Here is a 21,396-nt window from a genome sequence, read left to right on the forward strand (position 1 = left end):
AGACTGAGCCAACAGCCTGGGAACAAATGAGTCTTGGATGCTAAATAATTACATTAATCATTCCTGAGGTGCAGGGAATAGATTAAAATATTCTTAATTCCTTTTTAAACTGTCAAAACCTCCCCACAAATTCTAACCCTAACCCGGTTGAATAAACCACCGGTTTTGTGTTGTCCACTACATATGGACCAGACATTTGACCTTATGATATTGTGCTGTTCAATAAACACACATCCTCATGCTACACACGACACACAGCACATTAGTCACCACCCGTACTCTCCAGGGACACGGAAAAACTGCATTTTTAGCCACAACTGCGATTTAAACTAAAGACGACCAGACAGAAAAATATTTCCATAGACTTTATTATAGGATTTTTTTGTTCTAACTGGTATGCACAGCGCTCTCAATGTCTCATGGCTTTTTTGTCTTAAATACTCTCCATTCTATAAAGAAAAACTGTAAAAATATTTAATTATAACTAATTTAAAGATCTCTTGGGGGGGGGGGGGGGGGGGGGGGTGCTGAGGAATTGTTATTTTTTTCGGTGGTCTGGGGGGGTAGATGAATTGGTTTTTCTGTGGTCCTTGGGAAGGTCTGGGGGGTAGAGCAATTGGTTTTTCGGTGGTCTTTGAGGGGATCTGGGGGGTAGAGGAATTGGTTCTTCGGTGGTCTTTGAGGGGGTCTGGGGGGTAGAGGAATTGGTTCTTCGGTGGTCTTTGAGGGGGTCTGGGGGGTAGAGGAATTGGTTCTTCGGTGGTCCTTGGGGAGGTCTGGAGGGTAGAGGAAGATGGAGCAGCCAGAGGGGGTTCACCGTGAAGAAGGGGTGGTGTTACCGTTAAGAGAAAATCTGGAGGACAGACGAGAGAATGGCGAGTTAAATCGGTGCAGATTCACATGAACTGCCAAATGAGTATGTGTGTGTGTGTGTCTGTGTGTGTGTGTGTGTGTGTGTGTATGCCTACGACCCAGTGCCTCAAAAAGAGAACTACAAATGTGCAACTCCTTTCCTCCCATACTTGCATATAACAAGAGATACTTGAAGGTTCAATGTTTCTTAGTGTGTTTTTCTTCTGGCATGGCCCTGGTTCCTACTACAGGATGCTTACCTGCACGCTCTCTCCATCATGTGCGTGACGAGGCGGTCTGAGATGCCGGGACAGGACTCCTCCGCCAGGTTGAAGGCGTTCTCCAGCTCCTCGATGGCCCCAACGCCACCTCCACTCGCCCTCCGCTTCTCTTTCAACTAGAGGACGGGGGGGCGACAGGCTGTGATACAACCCCTGAATAAAACAGGCTCACGGCCCCCGACACGAAGTCATGTCAACCCTCGTCTACAATTTACCTCTCGGAAAATGGGAGTTACCAACGCCGACAAACACTGTGACTTGGGCTGCCTTTTTACTGAATCTGCAGACTGAGGAAAGAAAGAGAGATGTTAGCGGACATTTCACTGTCGTTTTCGCCTGCGCTTGTGCGCGCGTGAGAGAAAGAGACCCGGGTCGTACCTCTGAATCTGTGTGTGTGTAGCCTTTCTGTAGCTTGTTCATGGAGCTGGGTCTGACCGTGGGGAACGTCCACATGGGACACTGGTTGTCGTCGCCGTCGGCATCCCTGCAGGGGACAGACGACGGAGCCAAAACAAACACATGAAGGATCTCTGGAGGGACGGCAGAAAGTAACGCCAAAAAGAGGCCGATGATGTCAGCCGGTAAGGCATTCATAACGGTGCATTTTCTAATGTTGTAACTCAGCGGAACATTTAAAACAACCTAGCTTTGAAACGTTTCTATTAAGTTTCATGTGAATCAAGACTGCTCTGTTTGCGCGTGTGTGTGTCCGTGTGTGCGTGCTTAGGAGCTCACATATCCGAGTCATCTGAGCTAGACTCCTCCCCGTGGCCTTCGGACCTCCAGCGACGGTAGCGGTCAATGAGTTCTGTCAGGTAGGGCGTCTTCTTGGTGTAGCGGGTAATAAATTTGTGCTTCAGCAGTTCCTTTGCTGTCGGCCTCTGCAGAAACAGCCGGCACCGACTTCAAAGCTCAGTATCGATCCTCAGAATGCAATGTACTGTATTAAAAGCAACTTATGATGTTGTAAATCACAACAGCGTAACGCTACAGAAACCTGCTGGGACTGCAAACCCAGGGAATGATTTTCTATTATTTCCGATAGGTTGCTATTACCTTCAAGTGCCCTCGCAAGTATTAATCAGCCTCCGGGGGTGTATTTCCCCAAGGCTTAGTAGCACTTTGATGAGCTCATATCTATTGTATGCAATGCACAAAAAAGAAGCTCTCAAACTCTCAAAACTCTCAAACCCACGTTAGTGCACAGAGAAAACTTGACTCACAAAGCGAGGGTCTTTGTTGAGGCAAGCCTCCACAAACTCTTTGAAGGGCTTGCTGTAGGAGCCCTCCAGCGTAGGAGGGGTGTTCTTGGGGATGAGGAACAGGACCCTCATGGGATGTAGGTCTGAGTTGGGGGGCTCCCCTTTGGCCAACTCGATGGCAGTGATTCCCAGGGACCAGATGTCCGCCTGACGACAATTCAGACGCATGTGTAAAAACACACAAAAGAGCACGCGCGTTTCAGTTCCACGGCTATTGGAGGGATTCGGTTAACGACCGTACATGTTTATGTGCTCAGAATCTATAAGAATGTATAAAAACTACGGCATCGACAGCCTGAATGCCAGACGGGGTGCTGTGCCTCTGCCTTCACCGTGGGCTCACCTTGAAGTCGTACGCCGACTGTTTGATGACCTCGGGCGCCATCCAAAACGGCGTGCCCACGAACGTGTTCCTTTTGATCTGCGTGTCCGTCAGCTGGCCTGCCACCCCGAAATCGGCCAGCTTCACATCGCCCAGCTCGGACAGCAGTACATTGGCAGCTGGTACAGAGAGGGAGAGAGGCGTGGTTAATAAGCATTAAGGCGCGTGTCGTAGATGCCCAGCCCATATGAGCTTACATGACATCTACGTACCTAAAGTAGTGGCTAGAGGCTGTACAAAACCAATGTTGCTGTCCTGCCATTAAGAGGACTGTCAGAGTAAAAGGGCAGCCAGCCAATCACCTTTGATATCTCGATGAATCTTCCTCTCAGAGTGCAGGTACTCTAGCCCCTTTAGGATCTCCCTCAGTATGGTAGCGATATAAGTCTCTTCTAATGGCCCAGGACGCAACTGAGAGACAACAGGAAAAAAGATAGGCCAATAAAAGAGGGAGGGAGGGAGGGAGGGAAAACCCACAGGCTATAAATCAGATGAATAATGCTTCTTTATTGTATTTCAGATTCGTCACTGGCATGAATCCAATCAGAGATTGTGAATGACATATATGAGCTGTCTTACCAGATCCAAAGCAGATCCCCCTCCCAAATACTCCATGATGATCCACAGCTTTGTGCCCTGGGTAGACAGAGAGGAGAGCCAGGTATAGAGTATGTGTGGGCCAGCGTGTGTGCGAGGTACACAGCTAACTGTACCGCAAGTTGCTTTACCTTCAGGTAGGATCCGTAATACTTTGTGACAAAGGGGCTGTCGCACTGGCTCAGCACCGTGATCTCCTGCTGGATGTCTTCGATCTCGTCTTCCGCTTCCTCCAGGTCGATGATCTTGATGGCCACCACCTCTTTGGTGCGATTGTTGATGCCCTTGTAGACCTCCCCGAAGGAGCCCTTCCCGATGCGCTCCTGCTTGGTGAAGTACTCCTCAGGGTCCAGCCTGGAATTCTGCCAGGCGTCAGGGACAGGACAAGACAAGACGATGCGTAAGGCTTGACCCAAGGTGCTCGCAATGTTTATGGATTCATGTAATCAAGCGTCAATGTCTACCACAAAAGGTCCCCTGTGTGATCGACTTGCAGCAACAAGTTCAGCTGAATAAGTGGTTAGAGTATAATAGCACTTTGAAGTTCACTTCACTGCAAAATCAAGTGAATGGTGATGTTTTTAGACTATATTGAATAAGCAATTCATTGTTTTAATAAAGGGCACTGGGATCTTGACCAGACAATAATTTAGCCCTTGTGTAGCCTACTTGTTGAACTCTTTTTACTTGGCTATTGTACAGATTTATGATTTACACGGCGCTGTTGACAATGTAGACTAAACAAATTGGATATCGGATGGGTGTGTAGTTTACAAGTCTTATCTCCAACTAGATTTAATGTTTTAGGCCCCCCACCCACCTACCCAGCTCTTCGGATGCCTCGCAGTGAGTCATGGGGGTTCGCTTTGGCTTGGCAAGAAGGGAGGTGACAGTCGCTATTATACTGTACCTGGTTTTGCATGTCGCGGAGATGCGCCATCCCTTCGGCAGATTTGACAGGAAAGGGGCAGCCGAAACCCTCTCTACCTGCAAGACGAAGTTGTCAAATTCTTCTTCAATCTTATTTTCCTCCCTCCTCTCCAACACCCTTAGCTGCCTAGCAAGCTAGCGAGATAGATAAACACCCAAGCTACCGTGCTGTCACTCGCAGTGTTTTCGGCCTCGAATCCCCCGACGGCGGACTCTACAGCCCAACTAGAAGGCAAACTATGTATCGTGTAACTCCATTTATGAGAGCGGCAGACAACAGAGAAAAATGTTTCCGTATATTAATATTTAATTCATATCAAGGAACACTCTGCCTGTTCTTCATTTGTGGCTTGAGGAGGACAATATAATGGCTTGCACTGCGCGTGCGCACTGAAGTCTTTCAAGGCTACAGGGTGGTGGGAGTTGTAGTTCTAGCATGTAGGCGAGGACGAATTTAATTGAGTGAAAACAGGTACAACCAATATAAACTATACGAAAGACAAAATGCATTTACGCAAATATGTGATTTGACAGTGCATTTCACTGAATATTATTGGAATATTTTTAGTCTGCATATTTTGCTATACAATGTATGCTATTTTCGAACTGTTTAGAGTGTAGCCTAATTAAGGAACATAGGCTATACGTTCCCATCCGGTTTCGATCCGACGAAATTTTACCTGCCTGGGCTCTCATTCCTATACCTCCATACTCTCATATAGAAGGCTAATCTAGACCATATTCCAGAGCCGCCTGTAAAGAGTGCATTTATGGTAGAAAGGGAAATGCACAGCAATGTTCAATTGCATTGAGATTATAATGACACAACTCTATATGGAGTCCTGTTATATAACTTTATATTTTCGAAGCATTAGATTGAACGTCAATGTTGGCATTACAATTTTAAAAATTCTACAAATTAAAAAGGCTACAATTCCGCTGGCACTATGCCCATCGCTCCATAAGAGCCGTTTTAGATTAGAATCTTAGTATTTAAAATTAATGTAGCCATCGTTTGACTATTTACGACCCTATTTTATTTGAGAGAATATGGTGGCGGTGAATCCTATTTTTAACCGTCCTTGGGATTAAGGTGCGCCACTAACCTCTTGAGATATATTCTCTTTAGTTATATTGATGATGGGAACAGTGCAGATGGTAATCATATGTTTGATAAATATATTCTTGAAATAGGGCTTGCTTATTGAGTCAGCATGAGTGGGTCTTAACTGTTGAATTTAGCAAATTATTTCAGATGGTTAACTGCAAAGAAATATAAATATAGGCTACATGAAATGACTAACATATGATTTAGAATATGCCTAATTGTGTAGTCCTATAGATTATTTCATTATTATTCCATTAATTATAAAAAGCTAGCAAACGTTACTGAAAACTATTTGTGAATGAAGACAGAACACGTACTCGGCAGCACCAATAGGAAGGTGGAGTAATCAGCACGTTCTGAGCTCGTTCTCATCACATTCGCCATAGAACGGAAGCAGCAGATCGGATAAAGGCTACCCGAATTTGGATTTACAACTATCTTTTTCTGGAAAGCGAGTCTACCAACGAGCGACATTTATGGATAGGCAGGGGATGTAATGCGTTAATTTTGGCCAAGCGTGTTGAAATAGTGAGCCGCGTTGCTTATTGACTTGTAGAGTGTGCGTTACCTACCTGAGTCCTTGTCACAGGCAATTGAACAGAAGACTGAATTTGGTCAAAATGTCCAAGGTAAGGTTAGCGTTTTATTTCATATGCTTGTAGAAAATGAATGGACGTCCACTTTATACATGCCCTGTAATCAATAGTGTAAGCTTGTCCAAAACCAGTCGATGTTTAAAATTATATACTAAGAAGACTGAAGAAAATCATGTTTTAACATAATTAATTTCATTAAAATAACAGCCATGGTATCGGTAATTATTGGAAATGGCTACACGCACACATACTCTTTTCACATTCCAAAATGGATCATAAAACAATTGCTTCGTCTATGGTTCCTGTAGTCTAGTTGAAGTTGCATAACAAACATAATGAACCAATATCTGACTTATCTTGCAGTGTATGAGTCACATAAATTCCTCTGAACCACACTTATGTAACTTATACCAGTTCAGATCTGAATGTACTTTGGCCATGCAGGCCTTTTGTTGCCTTGTGTGAGTTGTATGACTGATACTGCATGTTTGCAATGACAACAGAAGTGCAACAGTCAGAAGACAGTAGACTATATAGTGTGGGACTATTTCAAACAGCATGATCTATTGATGTAAGTGACGCGTTCTGTGCTGAGAACCTCTTCTGTGCTCCTTCTCCACAGACGGGAGTTTCATTTCGTTGTTGGAGCTCTGATTGAGATAAGTGGAGACGGACTCTTGACTGAAGTGGCCAGGTCCTCTGCAGCTGGACCGGGCTCCTCTGTGGGGGATGGAGGTGCTACGCCACCGGCCTGGGTCCGGCACTGAGGTCATGGAGGTGTTTGACCGCTACCCAACCGACAAAGAGCTGGCGTCCCAGTCCAAGGCTCTGTGTAGAGACTATATCCACTCCAGGCTCCAGCTGGCTGGACTGGGGTGGTCCAAGACCGAGCTCAACCGGCCCACATCAAGTGGAAAACTCTGTGATTGGTCAGCAGTGCTCCTCTGTCTTGGTAAGGCTCTGTATGAGATTCATCTGAAACTCTACATAAATATGACATTTGAGAGTACAATACCACAGCAGGCTGCATAAACAATATTACTGACAGATAAGTGGATTGACCTATGACTTAGGGACTGACCTGTTTTAAGATAGACTGACCTGATTTGATCTCCTGGCAATTAGATTAGGGAATTCTGTGTGACCTGTTCACACAAAAGATCCCTATTGTGAAGAGCACTGTTTAAATGGGAAGGGGCTTGTGATATGTAAGTGTTGGCTGGTTGAACCACAACATCTACGAACCAGTCAGACCTCTTGGCATCCCTTGGCACATTAAAGATTCATTGAAATTAGCAGAGCAAGTGGGCAGATAATAATGACCGCCAGGATTATCCTCTTCCTAACTGGCTAGGTTTCCGCACGGTCTGCTCTGTTTCCTAGGTGACGAGCTGGAATGTATGCGGCCGTGTGTGTACCGGAATGTGGCCAGGCAGCTCAACATCTCAGTTGCCGTGGAGAGCATGGTGTCTGATGCCTTCGTAGCTGTGGCAACGGAGATCTTCTCCACAGGTGAACAGCTGCAAGGGATGATGGGAGAAGACAGACGGATGTTTCAGGGAAAGGGGGGGGGGGGATGCCAAACAGTTGTTTGAGGAATTTGAAATATGAAGATTGCATATTTTGGGACCGAGCTACCAAATGGGATTATTTGAAACCAATTAGTGTTGAACAGAGGAGCTGGGAGGAAATCCTACTATATTTCCTACCACTCCCCCCTCTTGTGAGAAATGGTGTTTCTCGTTCCTCAAGCCCTGCAAAATGTTTAAGGGCATGATTCTAAACATGCTCTTTAAAGGAGGCCTAGTGAGTTAACTCTGTAAAAATCCGCCTTTGGCCTCTGTAATGTGTAAGAGACGTGACTTCAGAGAGATACTGAAGAGCACTGGGCTGCACATTGGGTTTCTGGAACCACTCTCACATTCTATCGCTGGTCCAAACTGTTACTGCTGTCGAACGTGTCACGATGACAAGATAGAAAGGAACAAGAAAAGCATCCAGAAAACGCCAATTAATAACCACAATGGTATGGGTGTCTGACTGGGACAGTAGAATTAACAAGCACTCATACTTGGCTGTTGGCTCTGTATCAGGAAAGATAAAAATAGATTCGTTTTCAGCATTTTTCATGCTCGAATTTTGGCTGAACTGAGACTGCTCCGACGTCAAGAGAGGGTCATTTTTGGAACACCGTGGGATTTCTTCAGAGGAAAACAAACCCTGGGCCCAGACTGCCTCAGTCCTTTGGGATGTGCGTCAGGGGGAGGACGTGTTCTTAAACATGGTATTAACAGGACTAAAAACATGTGGGTGTACGGTATGATTACATCATCGCCTTTGCCCAATTTCTCTTTGTCCGGGTTGCCATGCTCAACAGACTCCATTTTTTTTCCATCTCCTTAATCCTCCTCCTCCTCTCGGCTGCCTCACAGCTCGGTTGTTTTTCTCCTTAGTCCAGACGATCTTATCTCTATTTCTAGCCGGTCTTTCACATCAGGTTCCCCGTGGGGAGTTAAACATGACCTGCTCACAGCAGGGGGGGTGGTGGGTTTAAGCTCTCCCAGGGCTCTGTCTGTCCCTGTAGCCAGGCCATAGATGTGCGCAGGCTCACAGGCCCTCGACACACATGAGGCTAATGCCATTAGGCTTCCTGTTGCATCACTGGCAACCTTCATAGCAAGCCTGACAGGAGAACTTGTGTACTAGGAAATGGATAAGCTCTCTTTAATGAGGTTCACCAGCTGCAAGCTGCTTCCATCAACCCAGTATATCTCTATTGCTGTCTCATAGTTATATACGGTACCTACATAATATGTACTGTAGGATCCAGCTATCGTCTTAGTCCTTGTCATCATATGCAAACCTGGGTCGAGATACTATTTTGAAATCATTTCAATCACTTATCTGTGCTTGCATTTATTTTGTGTGGCACAATGGAACTAATGGGCTGTTCAAATGTTGACCCCCACCACAAGGCACTCCAAGCAGACTGAACGCAAACGCTTCAGATACTGTACTAGGCTACTTTGACCCAGCTCTGCATACGTGTCCTCATCCTGCAGGCTTTGATCATAGAATCACAGAGCGCTAGCGCTTGGATCAGTGTATAGTACATATACAGTGTATATGCTATAGCGCTTAGATAAACAGTCAACAGGAATCCATAGTTGAAACTATAGTTGGTCTTGCCATTAGCAATACAGTAATCTGCGTACCTCCATTATGTGCGCCCACTCAACTGGTCTGTGCTCTGCTTGTTCCCGCTCTGTTCCTAGGCATCACGTGGGGTAAGGTGGTGTCTATGTACGCCGTAGCTGGGGCTCTGGCGGTGGACTGTGTCCGCCAAGGCCATCCAGCCACAGTCTGCACCATTGTAGACAGTCTCGGTCAGTTTGTCCGCAAGTTCCTGTCCTCCTGGATGAAGAAACGAGGAGGCTGGGTAAGCATTTATTATTTATTATTATTGTACCTTTAGGCCAAAAACATGATGGGTAGTGATGGTAGTGCGGTCTCAAGACTCAAGGGCATTGTCCCCTTGGTGTGCTAACAAGTAGGTGTTTCCTTTTGCTGCCCTCTGCTGGTGTCAGATGGAGGAAACAGGCTGCAACAAATGGCAGGGAGCTCTCTTGTACTCTTGTACTTGTGTGAGAACATGCAACGACTGTGGCCTTTCTGACGCGGTATGTCTTTGCTCTAGGCCGACATCACGAAATGCGTAGTGAAGCCGGATCCCACACCCGAACCGCACTGGCTGGTCTCTTCTACCGAGTCCTTAAAGTACTTCCTCACAACGTTGTACGTCTACATCATGAAGGAGCAGTGAGGACCAACGACGTGGAGAGATAATAAGCGCCTGATGCTTGAAGGGGGACTTGGGATGGATGGATGGCTGGCTCCACTACGATGGACTCCTCCTGGTTGAGATCGTTGATGGCTAAAACTCACATCCTCCCTCATCAGAATGTTCACTGTACTGCAGTCACATTCTCACATCATTTACACTGACTAGGCTACTCTTCGTCCAGAGAGAAGTCACTGTGATTTTCGTACACACAACTTCAGTTAAGATGATAACGTTAGATAAAATACCTATTCGACATCCTGCCTGTTCTATCAATATCATTATCTCTGTGGTGCATTAATCGGCCAGTCGGTTTACCACTGAGGATGAATGCTGTGGCAGGTGCTCGTTCCTCTCATAGACCAGGCCCAGATAGCAAGCGGATCTGGGCCATATATGGGCCGGAAGTAAGCCACAAGTGCCAGATCTGGCGTGTATATGACCCTGATCGGATTGCTGTCTGGGGGTTTGACGGCCAAATGGCCAAGGTGACCTCTCAGGGATAGAGGACAGGAAAATATCAGCCATCTGTTGGTCAGTCATCTTCTGGTCTTGTTCTGCTCTGAAACGTGATTGATGGGTGAGTCATTCAAATCCACCACGCCTGTAGGGGCCTTTAGGGAAGTGGAATTGGGAAGCAGGGCGAGTCACAGACTGTCTCAATGCATCCTGGGATACTACTCTGCACTGTTGGACTCTTCGCTGTATGATGACAGTCTGTACTGGAGGTTTGCACTTTTCATTACACAGGGGTCCAGTGCTAACTGCGGGCTATTTTGTAATGTTGGATATTGTAATATTTGATACCTTCAGTCTGTAAATACTGTCTCATTTCTTTAATTAAGCTGTTGGTAATCATAGTGGAGAGATACTGATGTGGTAATGACTGTATTTATCAGATTGGAGAATGTATGCAAGTGATTCCACAGTATTGTGTTTATTGTTGTGGGTGTTTGCATATTGCAACTTTTAAAATCCAAATAAACTTTTAACAGAATTTCTGCTGGTAAATGTGCCATTACATTTTATTACATTATAACATTACATGATTACATTTTATTACAGTATTACATTACATGATTACATTTCATTCCAGGACACATCTGTTGGTTGGACACTACTCGCACAATGGCATTGTAATAAGTGGAGCTAGTGAAGAAGAGCTAGTGAAGAAGATGTTGGGGAAAAGTGTGAGCTCATTTTTTGCATTGATGCCCTAATGTTAATGACAGGAACAGTTCAAAAACAATGGACGAGGTAGGCATCGCCAACACAGAGCAGCGCAATGATCTCTGAGGCAAATGATCTCTGAGGCAGAGTAGTTAACTCTTGCTAGTTTACAACAGTGACTCTGTTACAGTATATGTTCCAAGGTAGCGGTGTCATGGATATTTACCACTGCATGCATCTAATTTTGTAATCATGTACCCAAGAGTGAGATTAATCAATTAAATTTGAATACACAACAAATTGTCTGTCTTTAGCCAAGACTTTAAATAGGATATTCGCAAACAGTGGCCCCCCTCGGTGCACTCAGGCAGAGATGCAGTAAGGAGTCCAAAACATTCAGAGCATACAGACATTCTTATACAGATGGTGTTGCGTAGGAGACCTTAGTAGGCCAGGTCAGAATGACCTACATCAGACAGTTAAAGAATTATTCAAATTTACGGGACCCAAGGGGTTTGGTTTCTTTATTCAGCCACACAGAGACACCACACACACATGCAATTTTCGAGGTTCGTATTGGGTTCTTTTTGGGTGGAAACCCTTGTGAACACGGGGTGAACATGGCCGCCTGGAGACCTTTTTGCTGAGGCGGCAGTAGTAGGTACTACGCCCACGTGTCGCATGTGAGCGATTTTGTCGTTCACTGTCTTGCTCAAGGACACTTCGCCGCACTGCCGGGAGCTGTGATCGAACCGGTGACCTTGTGATACCCAGCCGGCCGCTCTACCTCCAGAGGTAGGTGCCCCGTCATTCATACTTATCTATGCAGTTGGTGCCTAACTAAGCTCATAGCAGGATGATTCTAACTCTACACAGACATTCCAGCAGCAAAATAGCACACACACACACACAGTTTCAGGATGTATAACATTATGATTCTGACTTTGTTATTCATAAAGAAGCTCATAACAAAGATAAGATGGCTTGGGTACAAGGCCTCTACAGTTGTCAAATCAAATGGTTGACCCAAACAATTATCCTTGTCTACACAGTAAATGTTAAGATGACAAAGACAGTACCTTTTTTATTAATCAAATGACACAGAGGAGAGACTTATTGGTGATGGCTCACTATAGTGAGTTGTACTTTGTAGTTGAATCAGGATTTCAAGCTTTATAGCATGGAAGATATTTAATGAATCCTATATCTCAAAATCAGTGCATTAGTGACCTTCCCCTCTAGCTATGTCATCACAAACACAGGTAAGAGGAGAACGCTGGCCTGTTTTTCTTATCCCAGCATCCTCCTGGGTCAAGAACATCGGCGGTAAGTGATGTGCAAATGCTGCATCAGTGGCTGGCCCTCCATCGCCATGGAAACCGTCTGCTCCAGCTTCCCATCCGGTCTAAGCTGGAACATCCTGGAAATCTGAGAGAGACGAGGCGAAGACATCAGTGACGATGCACTTTAGACTCGCCCACACACTGGCCCTCGTTAATCAAAGGAGCGTAGATCCGAGCGCAGAAGTGATGGTACGACAGCGTCCCCATGTGATCTACTGTATCAAACATCCGCATGCCACCAATCCCATTGAACGAATGATCGGGCATTGATAGGCTAAATGTGAACAATCGTTTAAATATCACGCCCCTACATAGTCTGGCCTCGCCCCTGTAGTTTACGGCATTGAGATACGAAATACGGCCAAAACAAGAGGTTTCTCTGTCTCTCGTCCAATAACAACTCTTCACTCTCCATGGAAAGATTCCGGAAAACCATCTTGCATTTTACATTTTTCTTTTCCTTTCCTATTTTCCTTAAGAAGTAGGCCTAGTTCACGCATGTAAATTTACACATTCAGACAGCCTGAGAGCTGGCCAGCTTCCTTGTTTAATTGTGTAGCCTATCCAAAAACCATTGCACATTGCTGTCAATTTGAACAACAACAACAACAACAAGTTACCTTCCATACAGAAAAAAGTATTATTGTGACAATAAATTACAAAGTAACAAAATCTCAAATTAGCTAGCTAACACCTGTGTGAATGTAAAATATTGTATTTCAACCAGGCCTAGCCTATAGAAACTGGTGCGCATCTTACCTAGCCTATATGATGACTGTCAAAGCTCTTTAAATAAGAGCTTTGACAGTCATCATAGAGGCTTCATGCCTGAGGCCTACCCATTGCTTTTCATGTGTTAATTTTGATTGCTATTAATTATGTCACCAGTAGATTGATTGGCGTGACATTAATTTCGCTTTCAGTTTAAGACTTGTAAAGCTGATAGTCTAAGTAGGCTCACAATTAAAGCAAAATTACTCTAACACAAAACACATATTTACCCTGTTACTTGCAAACAATTGAAAAATACCTATTTATGTTAGAGATAGCCTATATGACACATAGAAGAGGCCTTTACAAAATAAAGGCTAATATTTTGCCATAGGGTAGACTACATTTTTAAGTGATAAATAGGCCAATAAATGAGACTGAATAAATATGTTCAGTCTCATGACAATTCTCAAACTTGCGTAGGCCTACACAAGACTTGACGTGAGATTTGCTCGCAGTCTCCGCTCATGTCCAAATTGATAAATGACGAACTTGGCGTGGAAATGACCGTACGCCCAGTTTTCTGTCCTACGATCGCTTAGTAAATGAGGGCCATAGTAAGTGCCGGGACAGAGGAGGGCATTCTGACCAAGTTGCTCCCACGCGACTTCTAAAGTGTTTCCAGGCCGTCTCTCTTACCTGCTGTACATGGGGCTCCTTAGCAAACGAGGTCCTGGCCAGGGCGTGGCTGAGCAGGTTCAGCTGCTGTCCCACCAGCTCCCCCTCCTCTACCTCCACCAGCCCTGCAGAGAGACAGCGCATGCATGCTGGAGCGGATCCTATAACTCCACATGGCTGTGTGTGTGTGTGTGTGCGTGTGTGAGGGAGAGAGAGAGAGAGTTGTGTGTGTGTGTGTGTGTGTGTGTGTGTGTGCAGTAGTAGCAGCAGCAGCAGCAGCAGTAGTAGTAGTAGTCTAGTAGTAGAAGTAGTAGTAGTAGTACTAGTAGTAGTAGTAGAAGTAGTAGTAGTAGTAGTAGTAGTCTAGTAGTAGTAGTAGTAGTAGTACTAGTAGTAGTAGAAGTAGTAGTAATAATAATAGTTGTAGGCCTAGCTTGTGTAAATGTGTGAATGTGAGGGAGGTGTTTACTCTGGATTGAACTGTACCTGAATTCTGTGCGATGATGAAGGCCACCCTGTTGGTGCCTGGCTGCAGTCTGATGAATCCACATTCCCTGTGAAGAGGCTTCTTGTTCTCAGCATGGGAGGCATTAAACCTGAAGATAAGGAATACATGGAATGACCCTGGGTCTGAAACAAAGCCATCTTGATGAGAGATGTTAAAGGATAGGCCTACTCTTGCCTGGCCGCAGCCATCACACTCACATGAAGTTGATGACAGGTTGCCCGACGTGGGAAAAGTGCAGTGTCTCAGTATACCGGAAAGGTGGTATAGAAGGAAAGGAGCCCTGTCCTGGCTCATCAGACTCCCAATTTCCGAGCAGCCAGTCAAGTGCCAATATAGCGGGATTCAGCTCAGCTGGAGGAAACCAACACAGGTTCATGCGAGGACAATACCCAGCTGGGCCACTGGAGGTATTAACGACTAAATACAAATCAAGGAAAATGTGTACAGTAGCCTATAACAATGATTAATTGGTGACAACAAAGATCGTTTTATTAGACCACTAAGCACAGGCAACAACGAAATGACGTGGAAAAAGTCCGAAATCAGAATGGACCACTGGTCACTTAACATTGTAGAGTTGCTGAGGTTAAGAACATTGTGATTTCAAATAAAATGTTTTACCTGAGCGGTGAAAAGGACACGCCATCGATATTGTAAGTTAGGCTACTTCAACTCGTTTGATGACGGAGAATATATCCAGAGGATATTTATAAGGTTATAGGCATAGGACAGTGCATCACGATACTGCGACATCTATGGACCACTTTTGCTGACGCCCCCTTTTCACAAATGAATCTTGGGAAATGTAGGCCAGAGCTCCTTCGAGGTCTGTCAGCTCACGATATTCATGTGGCATAAATATATCAATGTATTTATAGATATATAAATTATATTATTTATCTTCTTAAAAACAACAACCTCAAGACAGGAAAGCTTTCACAAATTGCATGTACAAAAGAAATCACTAATTTATTGTTCTAGCTACATTTTCAACATTCCTCGGCAGGGCACGTATCAATTATATTTCATATAGCCTACACGATTACTGACATACACACAATTATGAAAGAAAGTGCACAAGTATGTTTTAATATTTTCACACTTGTGGTTAAAATCTCAGAGGTCACAAAAAACAAGTATACTGTCACAGGCCCTATTAGTCCATTCATTCCAGGTGTCCTCCCATATAGCAGACTGCATCAAGGTGTTTTTCTTTAAGGGGAAGGCCAAAGTCATAGGTGTCCCTTTCTCATGCCTTGCTCTTTTTGCAGTTCTTGAGAGCATCTGCCAGTGCAGCGAGCGCCATATCAGCATTGGTCTTCTGGCAGTTGTACCCCATCAGGCCTATCCGCATCACCTGAGAGAAAAATAACATGCACTTAATTCAATTCACTACTGGGAGGGTGGTCTATAAACAGATTTGCATTATACAGAGGCCTAGCAGGGATTTCAACCTGTATATATATACAGGTTTGAGGGGACCAGGCCATGTATTTGTCACTAACCACGCCCATCGATGGCCCGAGACCCCCCGTCATCTCGATCTGGTGATGTTTCATCATATAGGTCAGCAACTCCCTCCAGTTGTAGCCATCAGGGATGCAAATGGTGGTGACAGAAGGGAGTCTCAGATCCTGGACAGAACATTGAACGCAAACAAATGAGCAGAATATTAGATGTGCCATGTCCGTTACTGGTCGGGACCTGATAGATATTGTCCAATATGTTCTCCATCAAAGTCTCACCTTGTCTTTGAGGAAGAGCTTCAGCCCGAGGTCCTCCAGGCCCTTATAGAGATAGGCTGCCACCTCCTTGTGCTGTCGCCAAGACTCTTCTAGCCCCTAGAGGGAGACAGAGATCACATAGTGTTGGTGTTAGTATAGAAAGCCTGTGAGGTGAGCCCTTGTTTAGTCTCAAACATTTTAGCATCAATCTCATGCTTTTTGAGTGCTCAAGCGCGCCAAGGAACTGGACAAATAAAGGGAAAGCATGACAGCCTAGTGTAGATTTTGGTGTAACAGTAAAAACTGTTCTGTAACAGAACTGAAAGCCATGGCCACGTGAATGTGCACCAGAGTAACACGTGGTGATTGGAATCTTACCTTCTCTGCAAGGATTGCGAGACCCTCCCTCAGGGCAAAGAACCCAGACACTGGGCCTGTGTGATGGTACCTGGAAAAAAGGCCAAAGTTTAACCTGGCACTCAGACGCTTGTGTTTGATGATTGTCCATTAACGTATGGCGGAAGGTGTGTCTGCTGCACGCAACGACAACCAATCACATTGTCCGAAACTGCGCTCGCAACAACAGCCAGTAGATTATCCGAACCTGCTAGTGTGCACTATTTTGAAAACCTATTACCCGGCTTTAAGAGCTATAACCATCCCTACAAGTTTAAGAGCTATAACCATCCCTACAAGTTTAAGAGCTATAACCATCCCTACAAGTTTAAGAGCTTTAACCATCCCTACAAGTTTAAGAGCTATAACCATCCCTACAAGTTTAAGAGCTATACCATCCCTACAAGTTTGTCCATATTGCATGTATCAATTGAGCATAGGCCTACTTACATTCTGGCAGCCTGTCCATCACATCCCCAGTAATTGGACAAGTGGGTCATGTCGAAGAGGTAGGACACTGGTTTCGTTTTCCTGTTGAACATCTTGTGGCTGTGTGGGCGTTTCAAAGGCAGGGTCAGGGGGCAGTCTATAACTTTCACGCACCCTAAACACACGCCCAAAAAGATCAGTTCTCACCAGGCTCTGTCATTGAACGAGATGGGGGCTGTGCCGGGAGGGACATTCAAAGCCTTCTGGGAGCCAGTGTACAATATGTCGATATCTAGAAAGACAATGAAGAGATGAAAACACACATACGGATAATATAATAACAATATGATTTGAAATCATCTATGTAGCCTTACTCTGCTTGTCCATGAAAATCGGCGCTGCCCCAAGAGATGCAACTGTGTCCACCAGAAACAAGCAGTTGTGTCTGAAAGGGGGAGACAGAGGGGAGGAAACAGAAAGACAGCGGTTGGGTGATTTCCAGCCGCAGCTGTCCTATCACAGATTCATCCGGGGTGTGTGCTTATGATGCCTGATATAATTTGAGAAGGAGGGCAACTCTCTCACTTGCGACACAAGTCTCCAATGCCGTCCACTGGGTGGCAGAGGCCAACCGAGGACTCTCCGTGTGTGAGGAAGAATAGGACGGGCTTGTGTTTGGCCAAGGCCTGTAGACAGACAGGAAACAGACGCTCACTCACAGACACACAACAAACTGACCAACACCATTTTACTTATCTTATCTCCTAATCTCACTTTTTTTTTTTTTCTCTGCGTGCCCTCCTAAACTTCCTTGCTGCCTGTGACATGCCAGTGTTGAATATGGTTGATTTTCAGAGAAATGCCTTTTAATATGATCCTGTTAGCTATTTCCTAATTGTGATGATTGACCTCTGAGTATGGCTGTCGGCTTGAGTTTTCGGTAAGAAACGGTGTCCCTCTTCCATAGACTTATGAGATAAAGACATTCCATGGCTGGTACACTCTGTGCCAAACACCATTGTTGTGGTGAGAGATAAAGGCCTGGGCGCCAAGGCGGCGTAGGTTAACTTGACCAAAACAAGGCCACAGAAGAGCTTTGATTTGGGTCCAGACAGCATACAGAGAGGTCAACTGTACATTAGGCCATGCAATCGTCTTTTGTATGTCAAACCTTCTGTAATAAATCGCTTTTGCTTGAGGTTCAAATCCCCTGTTGGAGAGATTCATTTGGAATACACCTGAAAAGGAGACACTGGACTGTGTGGTATTGTGTGAGATTGGGGCCGTCTTTTATTGAAATCAAAACACAACGCAGAGCTGAAATAAGGACAATAATAAAAGACAACGAAAGTCATCACCAGTCATTTCCTGTCTTAATGTCCTGTCTTTAAGTCTTTGTTATTTAGTCATATGTTAAATGTTCACTTGGTCCTGTTTGTTATATGTTACACACTGTAAAAATAAAAAACACACCAAAAACATGCAAACACTCAGACAAGTTATGATGAATCAACTGATGGAGATGCTTCAGCTTGGCAGCATTCAATGTTTCTCTAGATCCTAAAACAGACATATTACCTGTTCAATTTCTTCATTGGTGAAATATCCACCATGTGTTTTCATTATTGTGTGAACCTTGGCACCTGAAATAGAAATGACTGTAAGTCTGATATTTGGACAGAATATATACGGCCATAACTAAATTAATGTTAATAATAGTTGTCAACCACTTTCCATAAACCACAGAGGCTGGTCATCTCTTGTGGTAAATGCAGCAGAATTTGCGTAAAACCGTGCGTAAAAGGCATATTACCCATTCTTTCGGCAATTTCGGCAACGCGCTCTCCCCAGATTCCATTAATGGCCACCAGCACACTCTCCCCGGGCTCCACCGTATTGAAGACCGCGCACTCCATAGCTGCATGCCCGGAGCCACTCATGGATATCGTCATGTTGTTCTCTGTCTGAAAGGCGTACTGGATCCCCTTCTTGATATCATTCATGATCTAGAACCAACGCGCAAAATATAGTTGACTAATAGTCATAATCAACCACGATATCCTTGTAACCATAAGAACAATTAAATATTTTACTAAATAGCCTATTTTAATTAAAAAGTTTAATTAATTATGGCGAGATCACGGGTTGTCCAAATATGTCCCAGATAGTTTGTTATCTGATTACGCACAAAACGGGACCGGTAATAGACTAGTTAAAAGTCCCTATGCACATTAATAACGAAAACATCTGATAGTAAAGCTAACAAAACTTGAACACTTGTTTGAAATAATAACTACCAACTTGATCATATAATTGAAAGCCGATGCCCTATTGCTATTTGGATAAAAACAATCAGACAAATGTCAAAATAACATTGAGAAAATGATAAAAGGTGGCAAAACATTTTACCTCATACATTTCTGGGTGCAAATGGCCTATAATTGGCCTGCCTCCTGCGGCTAGAATGCGGGGTGGCACGTTGGATGGTCCAGGTCCAAACAGGTAGCGGAAAGGTACCTCGAGCGGCCGGAGCATGCACGCCGGTGGCGGAATGGACACCGAAGACATGGAGCGGTCGAGGCGCAGCATCAGAGGGGCACTCTTGCGGGGCAGCGAGCTCTCCAGAGCCGCCTGTTGTGCGAGGAGCGCGCATCGGTGAAACAAAGCCCGCTGCATCATCCTCCTGGTTAACCGTCCTTAGAGGCTCAGACGGGTAGACTGTCTTTGACTTTTGATTTTGGTGAAGATTTAAACAGGTCTTTGACCTCTTGGGCATGGAGCACTGTGCGTCACTTTGAGCTAGTAACAACAGGCCATGAACATAACCTAACAAGTGGTCGATGATGTCTGACTTAAATGTTTTATATACTACTGCTTAGTCTGCTTATAATAGCAGCAACTGTTAAAAGTGTTAACTTAAAATTACCTTTTAACAATATCGACCAATAATTAATGAGGCATGTGGTCATCCTCCTAACTCTTTCTAGGTTAAAGGTGATGAGTAACAGCATCTAGTTTTCACCGTTATTTGTCCAGTTGCGTAATGATCGCTGAAGTAAGTAAATAAGCTAGTTTTGTGCAGTGTTGAGATTTTGATTAAGTCAAATTCACACATGCACACATACCCACCAATAAATGAATACATATGAATAAAGTAAATAAACTATTTTTTTATAGTATATATATATATAGCCTATTTTTAATCTAATAAAACATTTTCTCAGATAGCAATGGGCAACAGGCCAAATTATAATTCTTTATTACACGGCTCTCTGAAATACTCGATACTGATTGGACAGTTTCCAATGCATAGGACCTGGGAGTAAAGTGAGTTTTGAAATGATCTGCTGGTCTAGAACCAGTTCAGTTTAGTTTAAGGCTGTTTTAATGGGCGTGCTCTGTTGATCATGCCTTTCCCAGGGGCTACCTTGGTTGAGGATTTAGAGAGGTGTATACTCTTTTTAAGAGATGAGATTGGCTGGCCAGAGTACAGACAAATAGGCGTGCACACAGACACAAATGCACTTACATGTGAATTGTCACTGAACATTTTCTAAGAACATAGGCCTACCATAAAAATAAAAAAAAAGAAACAAAAAGAAGAAAAAAAAGTCAAAGTACCACGCCGGAATATTACCTTTAACTGTATTTTGCACTGATAAGTGTAAAAGCCCAAATGAAGTTCAACAGTGAGAGCCTCCTCTGCCATGACTGAAAGAGATAGTTGTGGGGCACAGGCGTTAATCCTAACCTGCTGTTTTTCTCACACTGGTCAACTGAGACCAGTTTGTCTGGTGCAAACTGGTCAACTGAGACCAGTTTGTCTGGTGCAAACCAGATAGATAGACAGACAGACAGACAGACAGACAGACAGACAGACAGACAGACAGACAGACAGACAGACAGAGATATACATAGTACTTTAATTATGGATGATTGCATTCAATTGTTTCCTACATGACACACTGCCTGTCCACGAAAGGGTGATAGTTTGATACAACATTAAGTAGTAATTACTATTATTATAAATAAAGTTGTGACCCTTTGGAAGCAGTGGTTGCCTTCAAATTGGCCAGGTTTAGCTAATATGTCACAACAGGACCTTGAATGTTCCATGTGTCCCTCTCTCCATGTTCCACGTGGTCAATAATTAGACGGACTGGTAAATAAATGGGACTCTTTACTGTTTACCTCTCAGTGGACTTGGCACCAGAGGAACTTGAAATACATCATAGCAGGGGAAGAAAGGGAACATGAGAGGGAGATGGGGGTGGGGGGTTGTTGGAACATGTTGGAACATAACTTGGAAACAAGTGGTGTGATATCTGGCAGGCCCTGGAAGAGGCTGCGCTGTGTAACTGGGAAAGCTGTCCAGCAGATGGCGCTCTAACACTGTGCATCCTCCACCTTCTCCAGGCACAAGGCAAGGCTCTTGTTATGGATGGACGAGCACGTTTGTTTATATGCTAAACACATGGAGAAGTGACATTCACAATAAAACTGATTTGACAAACTGTATCAAAGCCTTGTCGAGGAGAGTACAGCATTATCATCATCATCAACAACAACAACGACACAAGCCATTCTA

General features: G+C 44.4%; 4 protein-coding genes across 4 annotated transcripts; 1 reads left to right on the top strand and 3 right to left on the bottom strand.

Annotated features, from left to right (window-relative positions):
* Positions 1–636: 636 nt before the first annotated feature.
* stk25b (serine/threonine kinase 25b) lies at positions 637–4,586 on the bottom strand. Its single transcript, XM_084458067.1, has 11 exons — positions 4,285–4,586; positions 3,506–3,736; positions 3,357–3,413; positions 3,080–3,188; positions 2,739–2,896; positions 2,357–2,542; positions 1,869–2,014; positions 1,512–1,617; positions 1,349–1,420; positions 1,113–1,249; positions 637–853 (listed from the first exon to the last, which is right to left on the bottom strand). The coding sequence occupies exons 1-11, from the start codon at positions 4,312–4,314 to the stop codon at positions 814–816; spliced, it is 1,272 nt and encodes a 423-aa protein (XP_084314193.1). The 5' UTR covers positions 4,315–4,586; the 3' UTR covers positions 637–813.
* A 1,428-nt stretch (positions 4,587–6,014) lies between these two features.
* On the top strand, positions 6,015–10,615 carry bokb (BCL2 family apoptosis regulator BOK b). The gene is made up of 5 exons (XM_084458087.1): positions 6,015–6,041; positions 6,631–6,960; positions 7,392–7,520; positions 9,284–9,447; positions 9,706–10,615. The coding sequence occupies exons 2-5, from the start codon at positions 6,738–6,740 to the stop codon at positions 9,829–9,831; spliced, it is 642 nt and encodes a 213-aa protein (XP_084314213.1). The 5' UTR covers positions 6,015–6,041; positions 6,631–6,737; the 3' UTR covers positions 9,832–10,615.
* A 259-nt stretch (positions 10,616–10,874) lies between these two features.
* thap4 (THAP domain containing 4) lies at positions 10,875–15,071 on the bottom strand. The gene is made up of 4 exons (XM_084458090.1): positions 14,457–15,071; positions 14,238–14,347; positions 13,773–13,876; positions 10,875–12,447 (listed from the first exon to the last, which is right to left on the bottom strand). The coding sequence occupies exons 1-4, from the start codon at positions 14,633–14,635 to the stop codon at positions 12,331–12,333; spliced, it is 510 nt and encodes a 169-aa protein (XP_084314216.1). The 5' UTR covers positions 14,636–15,071; the 3' UTR covers positions 10,875–12,330.
* Positions 15,072–15,209: 138 nt separating this feature from the next.
* agxtb (alanine--glyoxylate and serine--pyruvate aminotransferase b) lies at positions 15,210–19,544 on the bottom strand. The gene is made up of 11 exons (XM_084458066.1): positions 19,218–19,544; positions 18,622–18,814; positions 18,387–18,451; positions 17,394–17,494; positions 17,183–17,253; positions 17,016–17,100; positions 16,830–16,928; positions 16,362–16,431; positions 16,005–16,100; positions 15,765–15,893; positions 15,210–15,616 (listed from the first exon to the last, which is right to left on the bottom strand). Exons 1-11 carry the CDS (start codon positions 19,485–19,487, stop codon positions 15,509–15,511), a joined length of 1,287 nt encoding a protein of 428 aa, XP_084314192.1. The 5' UTR covers positions 19,488–19,544; the 3' UTR covers positions 15,210–15,508.
* Positions 19,545–21,396: the final 1,852 nt, after the last annotated feature.

Source organism: Borostomias antarcticus (assembly GCF_949987555.1).
Source record: "Borostomias antarcticus genome assembly, chromosome: 24".
Classification (NCBI taxonomy): domain Eukaryota; kingdom Metazoa; phylum Chordata; class Actinopteri; order Stomiiformes; family Stomiidae; genus Borostomias; species Borostomias antarcticus.